Source organism: Crotalus tigris, unplaced genomic scaffold (genome assembly GCF_016545835.1).
Source record: "Crotalus tigris isolate CLP2741 ecotype Arizona unplaced genomic scaffold, ASM1654583v1 scf7180000017545.3456711, whole genome shotgun sequence".
Taxonomy (NCBI): Eukaryota; Metazoa; Chordata; class Lepidosauria; order Squamata; family Viperidae; genus Crotalus; species Crotalus tigris.
The window spans coordinates 1,526,896-1,548,924 of record NW_024096464.1 but is presented as its reverse complement, the minus strand read 5'-3'; the positions used below and the strand labels follow the sequence as shown (position 1 = coordinate 1,548,924).

Sequence of the window (22,029 nt, the reverse complement as noted above, 5' to 3'; positions counted from 1 at the left end):
TCCTCGACTTACGACCGGTTGGGGGTTGCGGCATTAAAAAGGTTGAGAACCACTGCTTTAAGAACTCACAGGGTATATCAGTTAGGGTGTGAATAGTTAGGGTTTAATCTGACAAGATTCTGTCTATTGTGTATAAGCAAACAAAGAACTGGACTCTGGCAGAATTGTTCTCTATTGTTCTTGAACTTAGCATGACAATCTAAACAAGGTCCTATCTTGTTGCAGGATACTCACTGCAACTCATGGGCTTAATACAGTATTTATTTCATTTTTATTTTATCCAACCTATAATCACCTTTCCATTCAAATGCAAACACAAGAGAACTATTGATAATAATAAATTATACAATCCAATATGGTTTATAACATGTAAACTACACATTAAATCAAATACTAAAATGAAAGAACAATTCAAAGACTGGAGAAATTTTATACTACTTCTAACAAGAGAGAGTAGAAGCCAAAGACAACTCCAGAGGGAGCACATTTCACAGTCTGGGAAAGCTGTCTCTTTCATAACAGATAAGCAAGTCTCTGGGAATTGGTATTTATATCTTACACTGTTTTCTGCTTCTGCCTGTCAATTATTTCTGCATTAACCACACCTACATCCATTTGGACCCACCAGTTCTTGAGTACGACATTCAGCCTGACACCTAAGTTGAAGGGCCACTTTCAAAAAAAGTTGCCTATCTCATCCTAGTGAAGGCAAAATCTGTGTTGCAAATTTCCCCTGGTTTCCTTATCCATAATCTCCAAAATTTCAACCAATATTTCTCATGAAATAAGATGGGACTTTGGAAAGCTGTAATCAGAAGTGGATTCAAGCAGCTACCCTCTCTGCCAGTTTATGATGTCTTAAGTGTACATCAATGGCAAATCCAAGTTGACTGTCGTGAAATACGCAGTATACTATCACTCTTTATAATATGCCATAGTTTCTTCTCTCAACACTGCCAGCTGTAGAATATTACGTGAAAATCTGTTTTAAAACCAAGGAAGTCTTTGATTTGAATTTTTAAAATTTCCCTTCTGCCTTAAGCTTGTTGAACTAAGAATGTCTCCACTGTCTCAGCTTCTCCTTCTCCTTCACCCTCACCCACAACCCCCAAGTTAATTGTCAACCTTTCAGTGCTGTGTATTAATTCAAAGCCTTCTGGAAGATATTAAAAAATATTCTGTAGTATTAATGGGCACCATATTTATAACTTAATTAAAACCAGGGAATTTGTAAATAAATAGTGTTCATTTAGTAGAATTTAGTACAATTAGTACAATTCTAGCATTTTGGCTTCGGGACAAAAGAACCCAGAAGTATTTTAAAATCTAAGAAATTGACTTTTTAAAATATATATTTTTAAATCTTTTGATTATATTTTGAAAGAGAACTCAATATTATTTGTTTGCTTATTTGATCTCTTTGTAAGCTTGCAGTTGATTATCTTTTAGAATCCTACTTAACTTGTTCCTGACACTGAGCCAAACTAGACCAAAGTCCCAGAAGAAATCAGTTTTCCTATCAGGGCATACCATCTGGAAACATAATTACAAAACCTTTAATAAAATAATATAGTTCAAAGCTTCAGCTCTGGCCTATTTTTTTTTTTAATCATTTCTTATTAGTACTTTTCAACTGAATGTGCCCCTCCTCAGCCGATGGCTTTCAATATTATGTAATATGGAAGAAGCACAAATATTATTTGATTATGTACTAGCTAGATTTCAGCCTTGATGTTTATATTCTTCCAACTTCCTGAGTAGCTTAATCACCTAGTATTGCTAAAGAGACCACCATCAAAACAAAATGCAGGGAAGAATACAGTGTTCCTGAATAGGTATAAACCAAAGATTAGGGATGATGGAGAAATAGGCTTGATGTGGATTTAAACATGAACTTAATTCACACTTTTACAACTAAGTGAACCAAAATGAAGTTATGGATTCTGCAAAGCAGTACGCAATTAATATAAAATGTAAAAATATATATGTTAAGGAATTACAACTCCCCATGACTAGAGATGGTCTCTGCTATCATTCTTCTGCAATATTCCTAAATTAGTCATTAAAATGTGAATAGTTAATCACTAATTGCAGGCATATTAAATACTTTCTTTAAGAATTCTTTGTGTGTTGTTATTACTTGGATATGAAAGCATAATTCACAGATCTTTATAAAGTACTTAGCACACATCAGATAGCTGTCCCTGATTCCTTAAAATTAGCTGGAGAATGAGAAATATATAAAAAGATTCAAGACATCCACATTCTTTTCTTTAGTTCTGGGACTTTCTCTTCTCCCAACCCATGCTCTTCAGGAATATTTTTCAAGTGACATCAACTAGACAGAGACATTTCTATAAGTTCAGATAGAGCTTTTAATTCCCCGAGACAATACTCAATTATATTAATAAATTGAGGGCAGGGTTTCTACAACACATTGAACCATAAGCTTAGCCAGCCATTTTGTCACCCAGAATATTGTGCAATCTGGCCAAACTAATTAGTTTATTTAGTGTGAGGGGTCCTTGGTGCTCTCTGAGCTTGGTTGTTTTCTTGCAGATGTTTCGTTACCCAAACTAGGTAACATCATCAGTGCACCCTCATGAGGACCCCTCATTTCAACCCTTAGCTAGAAATAGTCTTCTTTATTTAGTGTGTTCTGCAAACCAAAATTAATTGAGTAATAAAGTAATAATAGATAAGGATATCCTGCAGATATCCTAGTATATTGTCCTAATTCAACTTCCCTTATATCAGTGCTTCTCAACTCTTGAATAGAGTCTAATTCTATTGGCTTTCAAAAGCCAATAGGAATTGTCCAGGCTGTCTCTGCCCTGCTGAGCCCGCCTAAAGTCCCATTCTGCAAACGGTGCTGCACCAGTTGAGTAGTCCTCGACTTATGACCGGTTGAGTAGTCCTCGACTTACGACTGGTTGGGGGGGTCGCGGTATTAAAAAGGTTGAGAATCACTGCCTTATATGATCCTCACAAACATTTAGAAGGTAGATTAAACTAAGATACTGGAGGAATGTTGTCCATGGGGTCACGATGAGTCGGACATGACTTCGCAACTAACAGCAACAACCATAGCTAGTGCAATGTCATTAGACATACTAGACATACTAGAAAAGTATGTAACAGATATCACTTTTATAAATTATAAATAGCATGCAGACTCCTAATTTGGATCTGGACCACATAGCAAGTAAGGTTTAAATCTTCTGTAGGATGAGTTACTATAGCAAACTATACTATAATTTGGCTGGCTTGTTTATTATTTGGTTGTTAAACCCAGACACTGAGAAACTTGGATAACAAGGAAATAAGTAGCACAGTGTTTGACTTCACATGCCCTATGTTTTCTGAATGGCCACAGACTCAAGGCTTATGTAACATATTCATTCACAAATTAGCCATCCACATTGTAATCTAGTACAGGTAATCCTCAACTTATAACCATAACAGAGCCCAGAATTTATGTTGCTAAGTGAAAAATTTGTTAAGTGAGTTATGCCCCATTTTACAACTTTACGATCAGATCCTACAACATTATCCTGGGACATATATATTTGCCTTCATTCATGAGACGTGAGACATGGTGGTGCTTAGGAAGAAAAGTAAATACAGGTAGTCTTCAACCTATGACCACAGTTAAGCCCAAAATGTATGTCACTAAGTGAGACATTTAAGTGAATTTTGCCCTATTTTATGTCCTTTCTTGCCACAATTGTTAAGTGAATCACTGCAGTTGTTAATTTAGTAACATGGTTGTTAAGTGAATCTGGCTTCCCCATTGACTTTGCTTGTCAGAAAGTCACAAAAGGTGACCACATGACCCCAGGACACTGCAACCGTCATAAATACGAACCAGTTGTCAAGCATCTGAATGTAAATCATGTGATCATGAGGATGCTGTAATGGTCATAAATGTGAAAAATGGTCATAAGTCAATTTTTAGTGCCATTGTAACTTCGAACTGTCATTAAACAAACTGTTGTAAGTCAAGGACTACCTGTATGTTGTATCATCCCTATCCACTTAATTTATAATTTAGTATGTTATGTGAATACAAATCCTGGAGTTAATTGTATGGTTAATTCTATTGGACAAAAACAGACTGTGTGGTACAAGCTTAAGCAAATGCTGTTTTGGATGTCTACAAACCAGATCCCTTCCCTTATATTTCTTGTGATTTTTACAGAGATCTTAGTGTGAAAGGTGGGATCAAGTACTTTGATATCTTATAATTCACATTTGTCTCTTTGTATTCTCCAGACGTCTGTCCCAAGAAGTAACTTAACATATTGCATAGATGGAGACAGTCCTGGACAACAGTTGGAATTCTTTAGATATAAACTCCAGAGTATTCCTGTTTCCTATTTGAATTTCTCATTTTTTACACATGAAGCTTTAATAGATAAAGAAACCATGGCTCCAGTTAGAGATTCTTTCGTGCCTCTGCCTTGTCTTTTGATCATTTCTTAGCCTCTGGCTAAAATAAAATTTAATTCAGAGGGGCTCCACCTTGGCAGTAACTTCTGTAACAACACTCTAGTTGCTTATTGAATAAAACAACGTTTATCTGAAAGAGAAGCAACTCATCCCGAACTGAGTTCTCTCACATCTCTAGAGTTGCCACTCCAGCTTTTAAACGCAGGATAACCATTGCAGCAGAAAGGGTTAAATGAAATCCAACTCTCCTTTTCCTGTGCTGTAAAGAATTAGTAATCAAACAGAAGCTGAAGGCAAGACAGAGTGTCAGAGCCACTGACGGAGCTCCACTCCGAGAGAAGTTCTGGACTTGGTCTCACCCTCCAGAAGCGGCATCAGTGAGCACTTTGCCCTCACTGACAAGCAGATCCCGGCATCAGGTAAGGGTGGGATTTGGATTACATTCTACATCTTGGTGCCTCTCCCTGTCCACTCCTGGTTTAATCAGTTTGACTGAGTTTCTAAGTTAGACGTGAACGAGTGTCCTGAAAAAGGGAGAACATTTAAGGATAAATATCGTGATTGTTGGCAGGCAAAGAAGAAGGGATGTTTACATGTGAAATTAACTTACAGTTAACTCATTCAGAGCGCCACTTCTTCTAACAAAGCTGTGGCACTTCAATGGGAAGAGGTAGCCTTTCTTGTTTCGTATTGGATGTCACTTCAATGGGAAGAGGTAGCCTTTCTTGTTTCGTATTGGATGTCATCCTTCCAACCTTGCATAGAGGAGGCTGTTTGTACATTCAGTGCATACATTCAGTACAGTCTGCATGTGCAGGTTAAGATTGAGACCACTTGTTTAGAAGTGGGTTACTTGGGTTTTTTTCTCTGCACCTGTGTATTCTGGAAAAGGGAAGCAGCCACAGGAATAACCAGACATTCCTGCGAATGCCAGAAGCCAAGCCAACTTAGTTCACAGCAAGGCAAGCAGCTGTGAGTGGCACAAATTGCAGTGGTTGCCATTCAGTTGATGAAAGATTCATGTTGCTACAGGCTCATGTGGTTGTGGGAACAATTCCACAGATTATCTGGAGCAGTGTATGCTTGATCCTGTAAAAAGTTTTGGAATTTTGTTTTTTTTTTTTTTCTCTTTCACTTTTATATATTTATTTGAATGGGAAAAGAAAATTAAAAAGTGCTGGCAGGCTTTGCAAGATTCAGAATTTGCCTACTGGGTTCTTTATACTGATAGTCCTCAATTTACAACAGTTTATCTAGTGATATTTGAAGTTATAACAGCACTGAAAAAAGTGATTTATGACCATTTTTCATACTTACGGCCGTTGCAGCACCCTCATGGTCACATGATCAAAATTCAAATGCTTGGCAACTGGCATGTATTTATGACAGTTGCAGTGTTCCAGGGCCTTCCTGACAAGCAAACTCAATGGGGAAGTCAGATTCATTGAATATCTGCATTACTAATTTAACAACTGCAGTGATTCACATAACAACTGTAGCAAGAAAGGTCATAAAATGGGCAGAATTCACTTAACAGCTATCTCACTTAGCAACAGAAATTTTGGGCTGAATTGTGGTCGTAAGTCGAGGACTACCGGTACAGAAAGCAGGGAAAGAGGCATATGTTACTTCCTATCTCAAGGACCTGGAAAAGAATTGCTGGTCAGTAGAGAACAGCCTTCTTTAACTGGTATTCTTCAAATATATCGGACCTTAGTTTTCACAATTTTCATGCTAACAGGCAGGGATAGGAGTTCAAACCTGGCATCTAAAGAACACTAAAAGTTGATTCGCTAACTGAGCTAACTGACCAGGCACAAGCCTCCTTCTAACGGTTCCATGAAATGTCAAGCATTCCAGTTATGTTCGTTAAAGTTATATTTGTAAAGTTGCCTGTTCAGCCAAAAGCTTCCATGGGTATGATAAGCTAGACCAAACACTGCAAAAAAAAATATAAACAGAAATATAGCGAACAAAAGAAGCTTGATATTTAAAGCTGCAGGAAGTTAATGCAACAATCTTCAGCCTGCAGGTGATGGCTCGACCTGGAAGTCATAGGAAATCTCTTCCACTCTCCTTAGCAGGGGCGAAGCAGCAGCCTGCAATGGATTGCTCTGAGAAATAAGGCCACTCTTCCTTCCTGAACCAAAGAATGTGAGAAATCATAGAACAAGATAGCAACAAAACTCAGGGTTTGTTAAGCAGTATGAATGGGTGCGTGTGTGTTAAGAAACCCCAGTCTTCAAGATGGTGATCAGCACAATTCCTAGAAATATGAACATTGTCTTTCAAAACCATGTTGATTTGGACCACAAAAGAGTCTGGTTCTTTTCCCATCAGGTTTCCAGACCAGTTTAATCCCAGAGACCCGAATCCACCTGAATAGCAGCAGATCAAAGGAGAGGATGATAGGGCTGTACCATGAAACAGGAGAGGGAGAGAACTGATTTTCATGGTGCAAACTCCCCTGCCCAGGAATTTTATGTACTGAACTTTTGAACACTAGTTTTTAATAGCTCACAAGTGCAGAGGAGGCATATAAACTGGCTCCCTCTCTCACATCATGCACAATGTCCATCCTCATAGCACTTATCCATTACTATTTGGGCAATTCTTAAACAGAGATTTAGTTCTGCTGGAAAGAATGCTACACCAGTATTTAAAACTAAGCTGCCTGCCAGCTGACAGGTACTATGAGAGATGAGAAAGAGAAATGGAAAGCGCTCTCCTGCATTGTGTAACCCTTTTAAAAGGGGAGCCATGTTAAATGTTGTTCGAAAAGCATTATGTCAAACCGGTGTTTCAAAATAGCCTGACTTAATTATTGGCACTTTACCATGCAGCTCCCCCCCCCCCCCCGCCACACACACACCTGTTATTTGGAAATCAAACAAAACCTATTGTGACAGTGATGCCTACATGTGGTAGGTGCTACATAGATGGTTTCTCAACTCACTTGATGTATACACCAGTTCACCATCCTTTTGTATGGAGATCTGTGTCACTAGAAGCAAGAGTTCTTCTTTATAGGCATAACAGCAGGAAAAGAGTGCATTTTTCATGGAAATTGTAAAGTTCCTGATTCAACCCCAAGTATCTTACCTGCAGGGTTGGGGGCTGCTGCTTGCCTTCATAAATGGATTAGCTATCTGGCTGAGTACAAGGCAACTTGTACAAAATAATAAAGTCCAATTATACCCCATATTATAATGTACTGAACATATATTACAGTTAAACTTAAAGCTAATCTAGCATTTTTATGAGTGTAGGGATATGTTTCTTTAGTGTGGATAGGTAGCAATGCATTCAAGAGCAATAGCAATAGCACTTAGACTTATATACCATTTCATAGTGCTTTACAGCCCTCTCTAAGCAGTTTACAGAGTCAGCATATTGCCCCTAGCAATCAGGGTCCTCATTTTACCAACCTTAGAAGGATGGAAGGCTGAGTCAACCTTGAACTGGTGAGACTTGGATTGCCAAAATGCTGGTAGTCAGCAGTCAGCAGAATTAGTCTGCAGTACTGCATTCTAACCATTGCACCAACATGGCTCTTCATACCAATATACCGGTATCAGTGATATGTCCAATTTCAGTGAAACACAGTAAATGGAGCAAAGGATAAACATTCTCTTTTGACCTGTTCTTTTAATTCAGATAGGGCACACAAATACCTTGGGGAGAAATTAACCCTTATCTCCACCTCCTTGGGATATGGTCCTTAATGATGATCCATAAAAATAGCAGTCTACCAATAAGTAATCATTAACTAATATGGAATACACTGAATACACTAAAATCATTCAATATATTATAATTACATTTAGCATACAAAAAGACACAAAATAATGACAAAACTTTAATTCACTTATGACAGCAAAGAATTTCATGGTAGCCTGCACTTCTAAAATATGAACTTCTTTTTCACTTAACAAGTTAACTCTTTTGGGATGCTTTTCCTGCAATTAGTGGTTGAATTCACATACGCAAATTCCAATAGTTAACAGACTCTGGAAATAAACACAGACTGCTATGTTCCATTTCACCATTCAAGGTATCCTATATACTGAGTTTTATGACCATGTAGAAAAACATTTTCTGTACTTACGTTTCTAAAAGACTCACTGGGGCAGGAGGCCATCACTTTAGAATATTTACACCCAATTTACACAATAGCGTTATCAAAATATAAATCCAACTTTGTGTGGTATCTGTCATTTGGTTACTAAATAGACTCTCTCAATCAATTTGTGTTTCCCGTGCATTGGTGTTTCTTGTTTGGACAGGGATTCATCTGGTCAAGTTCTAGTTTAGAAACAGATAACGTTACCTTACTAGAAACGGATAAATGATAAACTTGGTGCTGTTTTACTCAGCGCCAGATCTGAAAGGAACATTATATAATTTCTGGGGGCTTTCAGCAGATATTGCCATTCTCGCTTCTTAATTTAACAAACCCTAGACTTGTCTTCTGCCAGCTGCACCAGTTAAAGACTGTGGGCCATAAGGCACCTTCAGTGTCTCTCGTTCTTTATCTTACACACGTAGGAAAAAAAGTATGTTTCTTTTATTATAGTTGACTTTTTGAACTAAAAATCCATTCACTCTTGCATTCACCCATCCATTCATACTTTTACAACTCAGTCTAGCTGGCCAGGCCAGGTTTGCAGTCCAGAAGAACTGAGCCAGAATATCTATCATTCATAATACCTCATTCTATGTAATGGCTACCAATGATTACAGTTCCCATATATTGTTATAACTTTCGACAAGGCTTGGCCAGTCCTACTTTAGGTCTTTTCTCATACCTCCTAGAACTTTTTCACCAAAATGCCATTGGCTTATTAGTTCACGTGGAAACCATCTATTATTCTAAAAGCCATCCTGTATGGGAATAAACATATCTAATATACATATCTGGTTACATAGGTACACATGTTTAACATATTCCAATAGCTGACTGTTTTCTATCAGGATTTTATAATGCTACCAAGAATATTTCTCAAGTATTTACTTGATTAAGCCTGTCCTATCATCTCCGGCCTTTGGTAGAATATATCATAGTACTTCATCATTAGAATGCCTTCCAGATAAATTAGATCATAAGTTTCATTATTCCCAGCTGGCAATGGATAATGGGAATAGTATTCCAATGTACCTCTCTAGGGCATCAGGTTGAGAAAGTTATGTGGAATTTAATTGCTTAATTCTACCCTGTTTGTAGTTTCTTATTTAATGAGTTAATTGTAAGGCAAAAGCAATGCTTTAGTTTTGAAGGGGAAAAGAAACTTGAGAATAAATACTTTAAAAATTTCTGACTCTAAAAGTCAGAAATGAAATTATGCCATGCTATATTATAGAATAAGGACTGTTGAGAGAGAGAAACTTCAGAGAATCAAATGATAAGGAAGACCACAAATACTGAAACAATAATTCTGTGTTATGCCAGTGCACATATTTTTATATAAAAATTTAAAGTTTTCATTTAACTTTATAAACAACACCATCATAATACATGCTTGGCAATCCTGTGCAGGATCATTTTCCTCCCATTCAAATTTGAGTTATCCTGCATGGAAAAATGTTGCCATACCACTAGTTGTTTATTTCTGCATGTTTTCCTAAAATAGTTTAATCCTGTTTGGAATGTTGTATGATGATTCTTCACAGAACACACAGACTTTATTTCTTATAGCAGAGTTATATTTTGTCAGTCAGGCAACCCATCTCTCACATAGTTCTGTGTTTGCACCAGATTCCAGAAGCCAAGAAATAAGGAAATAGACACTCCCCAGATTGTATGCATTAGCATCTAAGGAGCAATGCCTAAACTTGCAGGTTTCTTTGGGCTTCCCCAATGAAATAATTAGATTTTAAATTTATATGAATTGTTAAATAAAGATCAATTTTCAGATTAGACCAGTGTTTTTCAACCTTGCCAACTTTAAGATTAGTGAACTTCAGCTCCCAGAATTCCCCAGCCAGGATGCTCCAATTCTGGGAGTTGAATTCCACATGGATTACCAACATATGGGATTAGACAGAAACTATGGCACTCTTTTATCAAGACTTATTATACATAATTTGTATTATACTGATGATAGTTATTAGTTATTGCATGATGATTCTATTTTAATGTTGAATTAAGGTTTAAAATTGATATAGGAGATTCTAATATGTAGAACTGAAGCAATCCTACTTTTCTTTAGGATTATCATTCCCTTAATGAAGACAGAACTGAGATATCTTGCTAATCCTTTCTTTGTTCTATTCTAAGTTTTGATATTTCAAAATGGTTGAATGTTTGCTACATTCTTCTTTGGGGTAGATTTTATATTAGTCCCTCATGCTAAAACAGATGTTAAAGCACAAAGTTTAGAAAGGAGATGGAATTAATTATCGTTAGCTGGGGTAAAAGCTCCATGTGAAGGAATGAAAAGTGAATATTTCCTGTGAATCTTTCAGATTAAAAATTTGGCAGAAGGTAGAGATGGTTTAAAGCATTTTTAAACATGTAAAAATAAATGTCAACAAAATATTTCTGCACTAATTCAGACCTAAAGCACCATGCAGTCATTTGCAGATTATAAAATCTTATGCAAATTATGATCTAGTGTGCATCATCAGTACACAAGTAGAAATCAGAATATTTTTCCCTATTCTGCATAAATCTTCCCCAGATGCAAACAGTGGCTCAATACCAAATAACCAGGGACATATCGCAACAGCTGTACAATCCGGACTTGGAGAGAGACTGGCAACATCCCAAAGACACATTCTAGAGTAGGGAATCTAGTTTGCAGTTCTCCTTTCAGTTCACTATCTGGCTTGATAATTGTTCATAGAAATACCTTTCCAGTACAGTATAATTGTTCTAGCCAACCATTGAAACTGAAAACTCCTCCATTTTTGATCTCTTGTTAATTTTCAAATACTTGAGATGTTCAAATATTAGCCAAAAACAAATTATAGATTTCAACAGCATATAGAGTGATAATTTTATTGAACTACATGCCACACACCCCTCCAGATGTAGTAGTAACAGTACTTGAGTACTGCAAATTCCTGATTTTTATCTTTAGCAGCAAGACTATTGCAACCAAGCTTTATTGGTTCCCTGAGGCATCTAATGTTTGAATATGCTTTTTATAGTACATTCCAAATAAATTGCCATAGTTTTGAAAAGATATTCTGGGTTCTGGAATTTTCTAGATGACCCATTATCCCATGCCAAAGCTTTTCTGATTTCAATAAAAAAGCTCATTCCATGTTATTCTAGAGATAGTTCATATCTTGTAGATCAGTGGTTCCCAACCTTTTCTATACCCCGCACCCCTAGAACGCTTCTGATATATTCTCGCACCCCTTACAAAAGTTCAAAATAACAGCAATTAATTATGCATGTACATTATAATTTTGAAAACCCAAGTTTTCGCACCCCCTGGAATATCGTCTCACATCCCCTAGGGGTATGAGCACCCCTGGCTGGGAAATTATAAATAAATAAATAAATAAGGATGTATACATAAGGACTCCTGGGGGAAGGAAATAACTTTTTGTGTTTTTTTATCCCACTCCTCACTAGGGGCTTCAGGTAAGTATGAGAGAGAGAGAGAGCAGACACATTCTCCTTCTCCTTTGCCCACCATGAGGAGAGAAAAACAAAAAGAAGCAGACTTTTTGTCAGAACTTCCTTAACAACCTTTATTTGTCCTTTTGGAATGTAAGCATCTGTCTTAAGACACTTTTAATGGGCTTGGCTCTATTCATACAAACATCCTCATATGGACACTGATGAATGAATTAGAAAATTCCTTTCAGGGTTACCTCAATATTTTCCCTACAAGGAAAAGCATGTGTAGATTCTAGAACCAATCAACACTGCTCCTTTTTACCCAATACTAAAATACAAATTGTCAGCCTATCATTGCTTGGTTGCCAGCACTGATTATCAGCACTCTCTCACTCAGGACTGATTTATCAATTAAGTGTTATAGATAAAGTGCCTAGGGCCCATAAAAATGTTTGTTTATATGCTGCCCATCTCACTGTCCAAAGTGCCCTTTTAAAATTTTGTTTTAATCAGAAGAAATAAAAATGAAATAGAAATTACTTATTTTATGCCTTTTAATAAATTTAATAAATTCACTTTTAATTAAAAACACACGAGAAATGAACAAAATTTGAGCATCTAGCCAATAATCTTATTTGTATGCATAGGGTGGCTACTGAAATTTAGTTAACGTTAATGATTATATGTTTTACTATTTCCTATATCTGTAAAATTCAAAGAAAATATTGAAAATCAAACGGGGTATACTTTTTAATACTATTCTGTTGAAAGAAAAATCTTCATCAGGGTCCAGTCCAAGCCAAGAATAAACAAAATGGAGACTGCTTTAGAAAGAAGGTTCTTGTTTATTGAAGAGCAGAACCACAACAGCATGTGGCTCTGGGGTAGCTGACCACATGGAACTGGGAATGGTGGGTTTTTATACCTTCTTGGGCTTTTGTGTTTCTTCCTGTTCCTGTGGCATGAACTTTGACCTGAGGTTCAGTTTGCCCTTTTAGTATTCTAATGGTGATGGGTTAATCCTATTATGTCCTAAAGGTCATGTCCTGCTTCTCTGCAGCTGGGGCTGATGGCTATGTCCTGTGTTGGATTTTTGGGTGAGGGGTTGCTGGTTCTAATCCTATCACTCTGGTGTTGTTAGTTATCAAATCTTGCTCCAAGAGATTTCGAAAGATCCTTTCTTGAATGAGTTTCTGTAGGTAGTATTTGCTCATGAATGGGGCCTCAGTCTTTTTGAATGGGATTATCAAATCTGCATTTCTACAAACCTGGCCTAGCTTTGAAGAAATAAAAGGAAAATAAGTAAGCTGGTACCATTTCCTGTGGTTGCACCTGTCCCCCTCCCCCAAAGCCATTGATGCTGACATGTGAAGATGGCTGCAGCTGGCTCTTTTGCCCAATAAAATGAAGGTACTTCTAAGGCAGGGAAACTGGAGCTGGAAAACTTGTAAAAGTTTAATAAAAGCACATGTACCCCATTTAGTGCAACAAAGGGAAACTAATTAATTGAAGGCTTTCCCCTGACTGACAGAAACATGGGAATCAGATCCGGATTAATCAGTGAAAATTTCCTTCGATTCTCAACCTCTGACTGCACAACCCTTGAAATTTCTTTCAAAGGAACAGAAGATAGTTATTGAAGATCCAACAATGGTGGAACCAGGGAACAGTGTAAAATAAATGTAACAAAATACCCTCTCCTGAAGGGCCAAGTTAAGTGTCATATACATTATGTGTAGAAGGAAATGACAGAGGCCGTTTCCAGGTTAATGATTTATAGTATCTTGTACTGTCATCTACCAATATATAGTTTGTCTTCATTACTGATCTGTTGACACATACTGCAATCACTACAGATAGCCCTTTACTCACACTAGCCAGTTAAACCACCACGTGAAGTTACACTGGCTTAACAAAAAGTTAGTTATGACCCACCCTCAATGTTACGACTGCTGCACCATGAGATCATGTGATCACATTTCAGGTGCTTGGCAACTGGCTTGCATTTATGACTGGTTGCAGCATTCCATGGTCATATAATTGTTTTCTGGCAAAAAAAAACACCCATTGGATAAGCTAGATTTGGATTTATAGCCATATGATTTGCTTAATAACCATGTATTTCGCTTAAAATAACAAAAAAAGCTTCTTTCAACATGTAAAAAACAAGAAAAAAGTGAAGGAAATGATTGGTCCATTAGTGGGTGAAAGTGGTAAGAAGGTGACTAGCGATAGGGAGAAAGCAGAACTATTTAACTCAGTTTTTGCATCTGTCTTTACACAAAGGGAAAAAACAGACCAACCTATCAAAACTAGTGCCATAAAAACAGTATAGAAACACAAGTTAAGATAGGCAAGAAAATGATACGTGAGCACCTGTCCAGCCTAGACAAGTTCAAATCACCAGGACCAGATGGATTACACCCCAAGGTTCTCAAGGAACTGGCAGATGTGATACCACTTTACAATGCCTTGGTAAGGCCACACTTGGAATACTGCATCCAGTTTTGGTCACCACGATGTAAAAAAGATCCTGAGACACTAGAAACAGTACAGAGAAGAGCAACAAAGATGATTAGGGGACTGGAGCTAAAACATATAAGGAACGGTTGCTGGAATTGGGTATGTCTAGTTTAACGAAGAGAAGGACAAGGGGGAATATGATAGCAGTGTTCCAATATCTCAGGGGCTGCCACAAAGAAGAGGGAGTCAAGCTATTCTCCAAGGCGCCTGAAGGCAGGACAAGAAGCAACAGATGGAAACTGATCAAGGAGAGAAGCAACTTAGAACTAAGGAGAAACTTCCTGACAGTTACAACAATTAACCAATGGAACAACCTGCCTCCAGAAGCGGTGAATGCTCCAACATGGAAGTTTTTAAGAAGAGACTGGACAGCCATTTGTCTGAAATGGTGTAGGGTTCCTGCCTGAGCAGGGGGTTGGACTCGATGACCTCCAAGGTCCCTTCCAACTTTATTATTATTATGATGATGATGATGATGATGATGATGATGATGGATCATTGCACAGTCAGCCAGATGTTCAGACTGGATTTGACATTTTGTTTACCTATCGAGTCCTTTATTGTTGTTGTTGTTGTTATTATTATTATTATTATTATTATTATGACTCATTTAATGCCCATCATAAAAAATGGTCATAAAATTGAATCTGGACACATAGTGAATTACAATGATCTATAACCAATATTCTGAGCTCAGTTGTGGTTGTAAGTCAAGAATTACCTGTAGTGTGAAAAGAACAGCCTTCAAATGAAAAATTACTTTGGGCAGAGGGATAAAAGAATGTTTAACTTCAAACCAGCAGCCATTTTTCTACTCCAATTCACATATGAAAAGAGACATTGTAATTTAATTTGCCAGAATTTATTGTAGTTCATAATTTCGTTCTGTGATTTATACTGTACTGACCATGGTTCCTGATATTTATGTTTTCTATGGAGCTTAATAGTGATTCCTAGTCAAGTAATGACCTCCTGGAAAATTATAACCTCTGTGATATTTATAAAACTAATGCTTATTCACTTCTCTTTTGCTCTTTTAACCCTTTTGTGATCTCTGTCTTTATTCATTTATGTATTTTTTTCTACTTTTTTTTAAAAAAAATAACACAATTTGGATTGTTTGTAAATAATCCTTGCTACTCTTGTTGAATTGAGAAGCAGCACTTCTTAGAGGATATGCTCTTGAACATAAGCAGAATGTCAAAGAATACTGAATAATTTACAGAATGTCCCATGATATGGAAAATGCATTCACAGTAATTATTTGTAATATGGCTTATTATGAATAATGAATTACTCATAATATGAAATTATTAGGATGCAAAGTATTGACTATCAACTATCAATGGATGTTAGCAGACATTCATTCCCTCTGAAGTAAAATTTTATCTAGTAATACATGAAGATTTTTATTACTAAAGAAGATCATTGGTGAAAATCACTCTAAACTACAACTTGAAGAGAGGAAAGCAGGTGTGTGTGTGTGTGAGAGAGAGAGAGAGAGAGAGAGAGAGAGAGAGAGAGAGAGAAAGCAAACTGATCCATGACAGAGAGATGGAGAGGGAAGTTCCCTTTGTTTTTTAAACACAGTTTCTCCTTTTGAGATTACTTTCTTCTTATCATCTGCAGGACACAATGGTATTCTTAATCCTACTGGTTACACTGGCAGTGATGTCACCATCTACATTGGCGGTAAGTATTAGATCCAACTTTCAGAACTAGAATCAAATAAAAATAAAGGCCAGACGTTTGTAAAGGATGTGGAATACTAAAACAAAGGTACATTATAATAATAATAAAGTTGGAAGGGACCTTGGAGCTGCTGTTTTGATGAAGGGAGTTTAAGTAGGGAAAATCTGGGAATCCTTGCCTCCTACTTTGCCGTACATGGTTGGTTTCAATTATCCTGCAGTTCATGTGGAGTTTCTTCTAAGGCAGGGCTCTTAGGAGACCCTCTCAGGCCACCTGGCATCTTTCACTATTGGAGAAAGCATATACCAGCCAAAGCAGAATCAAGCAAAATAGAATCCCACATGCCAAGAGAAGCGATGGTAATTATGTCTTTGGCTATCTGGAGAAAGCAGCTCTCACTGCAGGAGAAGAACCAAAGAGTTACAAAAGAATGAAATTCTAGGAAAGGAATTTCACTGCAAACTCTACGGGCTAGGCTCAGAGGCCCATGTTATCCCATGCTGCCTATCAAGACAAGAAGCAGCACACATCTGAATATGAAAAGTCATCTCTTCCTTGTATCCTTTCCAAAGGTAGATATTTTTGGCCAGTGTGGGAAACAAGTTGTTCTCTAAATAGGTCTTGTTATGGCGTAGCAGTAAAGCATCTTTTACTTTAAGAATTAGACATTTCAACAATGTAATAGTTTTGTGCAGGGAAGAGAGTTTCAGGCTGGGGAATGGAGATAAATACCATAAAGCAGAGGTCCTCAACCTTTTGGGCACCAGGGACTGGTTCCGTGGAGAGAGCTTTTTCCGCAGACCGGAGGGTGCATGGTTTTGTATGCTGTCTGCATCTCACGGATGGGGCTTTGCTTGTTTGTGTGGACTGGTTGCTGGCATGCCTTGGCTCAGTACTGGTCTATGGACCGGAGGTTGAGGACCTCTGCCATAAAGTCTGCCAGTTAAATGTGGCCTCTCGGTGACTTTAAAGAAAGCTTTTGATCTCAGTTTTGATTCACAGCTAATTCCCTTGTTTGATTTCCCATTTGGATTGTGTTTAGGATTAGAGTTTGATTGATTGCATTTTAAAAACTGATGGTAATTATTGCTTTTATAAATTACTATCTGCTGTAAATTTGTATGTTAAATGATGCTGATTGGTGGCTATATTATGGGACTGAAGGAAGAAAAATATAGAAATGTGCAGAGTTTTCTTCCAAGGACACATGCCCTGAAGTGAATTTGCTACAGTATTTGCCTATGCTGCTGAAGTTGATGTATTCAAGGTGGTACTTTCATTTCCAAGTTAGGAACAGGCTGACTTGAAAATTATAAAGCATGTAATGTAATGTATTGTAATTGTAATGTAATATTAGAAATAAAAATGGACCAGCATGTTTAAACATGCTTGCATCTTCATCAAAAAAAATCTATTTAGTTGATATTTGTATCTACCATCCTTCAATAGTCTGTGGAGGTCTCCCTGTTGTGTTTCCAGGCTATTTTCTAAGTCAGTAAATGATAGATTGGTTTTACCAGTGGCATGATTTTTGGTATACATTTTAAAATTATAAGCAAGAAGTAGAGTGCTCTTATCTTTTATTTGGTTTTATAATGTACATATATTTTATAATGGACCTCTCTTTTTCATTTTTCAAGAATCAATAGACATGATCTTGCTAAAGTTTGACATGTCAATTAAAATTTTCCATTTAAATGCCGAAGTCCTTAACCTGGCCTAGAATGTGACCAGTGGGACCAATTATCCAATACAGATCCTTACCAACAATACATTACAATAACCTATCCATTCCAGGTTATTTGGTATTATAGTCCAACACTTCTAGAGGATGTCCAGTTGGGGAAGATGCTTCTGACCAATCCTTGGATTGTATATACTATTTCTTAAACATAGGTTGCCAAGAAGAGGCAATGGAGGCAGAGAAAGGACAGAGCGAGCAGCATCCAGAAGTACACTACACTTTAGGTAGCGGTGGCCTCTCCCTCACAGAATAAAAACATTGAAAAGTGTGGCCACACAAAATCACTTCTTGGCAGAGCAGCAGAAATCCTGTCTTTCTCATAGGTGACAGAACCAGTAATTCACAGCTGGCTGTACTTTTCCCAGTTGAAAACAATCTTCCATAAAGCACAGGACTTGTGCTCTCTGAAGTGAACATTAGTCCTATTGTTAAGTTAGGGATATACTATTTTTTTTTTAAAGAAGTGCTAAATCCATACTTAAAAATCAGGTCTTGTGCTCTTTCAAAAGAACACAGTATATGGTTATATCACGTAAAAGAACTTTGCACAGATTCCTTTATGGAAGTTATCTCATTTCTCATGGAAAATCTGGTCACTTATCCATTTAAGGAATATCAATTCTATATTTGTACCAAATCCCTTAAATATTGAGGCATGTAGATAATGAGAGGTATAACTCAGTTTGTCAATGCTGCTAACTTTGGATGTTCTTGCTTGACAATATATGAAGATGCAGACATTTTCTATTTAACCTGTGTATTACTTTTAGAGTTAAAATTAGATGGTGCTGGGGGGGGGGAGGGGGAAGAATGTACTTGGGGACTAGTTAGCCATAACAATATCTCAGTAGAGTATTCTTCAAGGTTGGTTGTAATAAAAGGAGATAAGTAATGGCAGTTATGGAACGGGAGGGAAAGTTCACACTTCAAATTAATTGGAGAATGTGATTAATGACTGTTAAATGAAGGAGTGAGTTATGTTTAGATACTGTATGTTTGGGAGAGGAGAATTCAGATTTTGGCTTCTCTATGTACATGCTGAAGCTATGTTGCAATTAAAGATTCTTTAAGGTAAACAATGCCTCAAAGTTCTTTGAAGAGCTTCTTCTTTTGGAACCATGACACAGTTAACATGTAATAAAATGAGGTTTCTTCATATATGGATAGATGAGAATCTGTAACTCTCATCTTTTGGGGAAAGGTGAATATTCTCCAAATGAGTATTGTTCCCAGTTTAATTTATATTCTGAGAAGACTTTTTCTCAGAATAGAAATTAATAAATTATTTGTTTAGAATTTTATTTTTATGGGGTTCTTCAATTCCAAGAATATCTTTACAGAAAATGCCCTTGCTAGTTAATGAAGGAGGATTCGTTTTTTCCAAATCTGCAGTGTGAGAGGACAGGCTGCCTGCAAAATGGTTAGCAGCTGGGTTGCCGGTGCCCTGTCCCTCTAAGAATTCTCCCTAGCCAGCCAACTGGTGGCTGTAAAAGCTGAGCAGAGAGGCAGCTGGTGGTGATTGTGTTGGAGTGAGAGAGAAGGTAGTTTGTGTTTTTTGGGGGAAACTAAACCGGCCTGAAGCAGCCCAAGGCAAATAAAAGAGTTACTGTTTTCCAGAAGTAGGATTCATAATGAGATGTAGCAGAGGAAAAGGAGTTGTAGCAGAATTGGGAAGAATTATAAGGTAAACAGGAAGTACTAGCCTGTGAGTATTTATGGGTGGAGGCCTGGAGGCCAGGTGGGGTGGGTTTGACTCTCTGGGGCAAAGGTAGGCAACCTTGGCTCTTTTATGACTTGTGGACTTCAACTCCCAGAATTCCTGAGCTCAGGAAGTCCACAAGTCATAAAAGAGCCAAGGTTGCCTACCTCTGCTCTGGGGTTTTGGAGCCCATTGACCTGGGTCACAGGTTGGCAACCTGTGGCTCCGGAGCCACATGTGGCTCTTTGAGCCTTCCTCTGCGGCTCCCAGCCTCCTCTGCAGCAGGAAGCAGGAAGCACAGGAGAGAGCTAGCTAGCCCAGCTATGCTGACTCAGGAATTCTGGGAGTTGAAGTCCATGAATCATAAAAGAGCCGAGGTTACCCCTGAGCTTGTTGGAGAAGAGCTTGAAGTCAGCTTGCCAGATAAACAGAAGATCAGAGAGAGGGAGAGAGGGGGGAAGAGAAAAAGAGAAAGAGAGAGAAAGAAAGAGAGGGAATGGAAAGGGAGAGAGGGGGAGAGAAAGATAGAGAGAGGGAGAGGAAAGAGAGAGGGGGAGAGAAAGAGAAAGGGAGAGGAGAGAGAGAAAGAGAGAGAGAGAGAGAGAGAGGAAAGAGAGAGAGAGAGAAAGAAAGAGTGGGGGAAGAGGACTGGCAGACCAAGGGCAGAAAGAGAGAGAGGGAGGGAGAGAGAGAGAGAGACACAGAGAGAGACCCTTTGACATCTAAAATGAAGATAACACTGCATATATGGTAAAAAAGGATATATGCATGTTATCTTCATTTTAGATATCAAAAGGGTTTTGTGGCTCCCAGTGTTTTGTTTTCGGTGGGAAATGGGTCCAAGTGGCTCTTTGAGTGTTTTGGGTTGCCTACCCCTGACCTGGGTATATGTAAAAGTGACATGGAGTTATATTATCATGCTTATATATTGCCAAGTACTGAATACTGGAAACCAACAATTGGTCTTAATTTTCTGATTCGGGTTATTTTGTAATACAATATACATATATGGCACCCTTGGTATGTGGACAGTATTAGGATTCAAATATAATAGAACTATAGCAATTCTGGAGACAATTATATTGGTTAGAAGGCTATGGAGTGTAATGTCTAAAAACAAATTTGATCTGTATTCCTATACTAAACTGACTTTATGGGGAAACCCAGCATTAAGAAATTGGGAAAAAATAATGATATGGATAAGTTGGATGAAAACTGGAATATTGATTTTGGACCAATTGATAGGTGATGAATATGAATTAACATATGCTGTGCTGAAATTATCTATTAAATGTAACTCAGTGGCAGCATTTACAACACTTGTTAACAACATTGTCCAATGTATGGCCCTTTGAGTCAACACATTGAAGATTTTAATTTCCCTTGCCATTTATGAGCAGATTGCCTATAGATCAGTGATGGCGAACCTTTTAAAGACCGAGTGCCCAAAAACTGGCCCCGCCCCTGCTCTGCCCCCCATCCCCCGCCCCGCCTGCCCAAAGGACCACTCACCGCTTCCAGGGCCTGCCGCAGATCACCCAGGCAGGCCAACACCACTATGGCGGCCACACCCTCTGCCTGCACCCTGCAGCATCAACTGCATGATAGGGTATGAGGGAAGAGTCTTGTCTACGCTGCCTGGCTGCCATGTCCTTGGCTGCGCTGCTCCATGTGGGTCACCCTTGGGGGGCGACTCTCCTTTACGGGGGCTGCTGGAGAGGAGGGGGTTGCGGGGACAGGCAAGGCTGGGGCAACGGCACATGTGCCCACAGAGAGGGCTCTGAGTGCCGCCTCTGGCACACGTGCCATAGGTTTGCCACCACTGCTATAGATGTACACGTTTATGAATAAATATTATGAAATATTGGACTCATTTATACAAAACATAGGGGTTTTTTTTTAAAAAAAGCATGATTGTTATACAAGTGTGTTAGAAATGAATACAAATACTTGCATATAATGTTTACCTTAGATAATTATATATAGAATTGTAACTCTATATCGTAACAACATATACTATATATATATATTCTGTTGTATTTTTTCACTTATTTTTAAGCACTTGTTATGTATTTTTATGGCTGTATTTGTATAGATGCATATCCACAACAGGCTAATAAACCAATACGTCCTGGGCCAATCCAGCCCCTGACTATTTCACCAAGCATATCTTCAATGAAGCATCTTAAATCATGTCCATGGCAAAATCTGTGTTGAGAGAACAAAGAAAGCTCTATTTTAAATCTCAAATAGTTGAGACTGATTTTAAGCCACTTCCCTTGTGGACTTTGGAAGTTATGAAGGCAAAATCATGAGAACATCTCATTTATAAAGAGTCTGTGGGGC

At 37.9% G+C, this 22,029-nt stretch overlaps 1 protein-coding gene across 1 annotated transcript in view; it reads left to right on the top strand.

Annotated features, from left to right (window-relative positions):
* Positions 1-4,676: 4,676 nt before the first annotated feature.
* PAPLN (papilin, proteoglycan like sulfated glycoprotein) overlaps positions 4,677-22,029 on the top strand; it is an 85,069-nt gene continuing 67,716 nt past the window's right edge. Inside the window, exons 1-2 of the mRNA XM_039331862.1 lie at positions 4,677-4,871; positions 16,178-16,240. Coding sequence (XP_039187796.1) covers positions 16,184-16,240 — 57 coding nt within the window. The 5' untranslated portion in view covers positions 4,677-4,871; positions 16,178-16,183. The remainder of the gene's footprint in view (positions 4,872-16,177; positions 16,241-22,029) is intronic.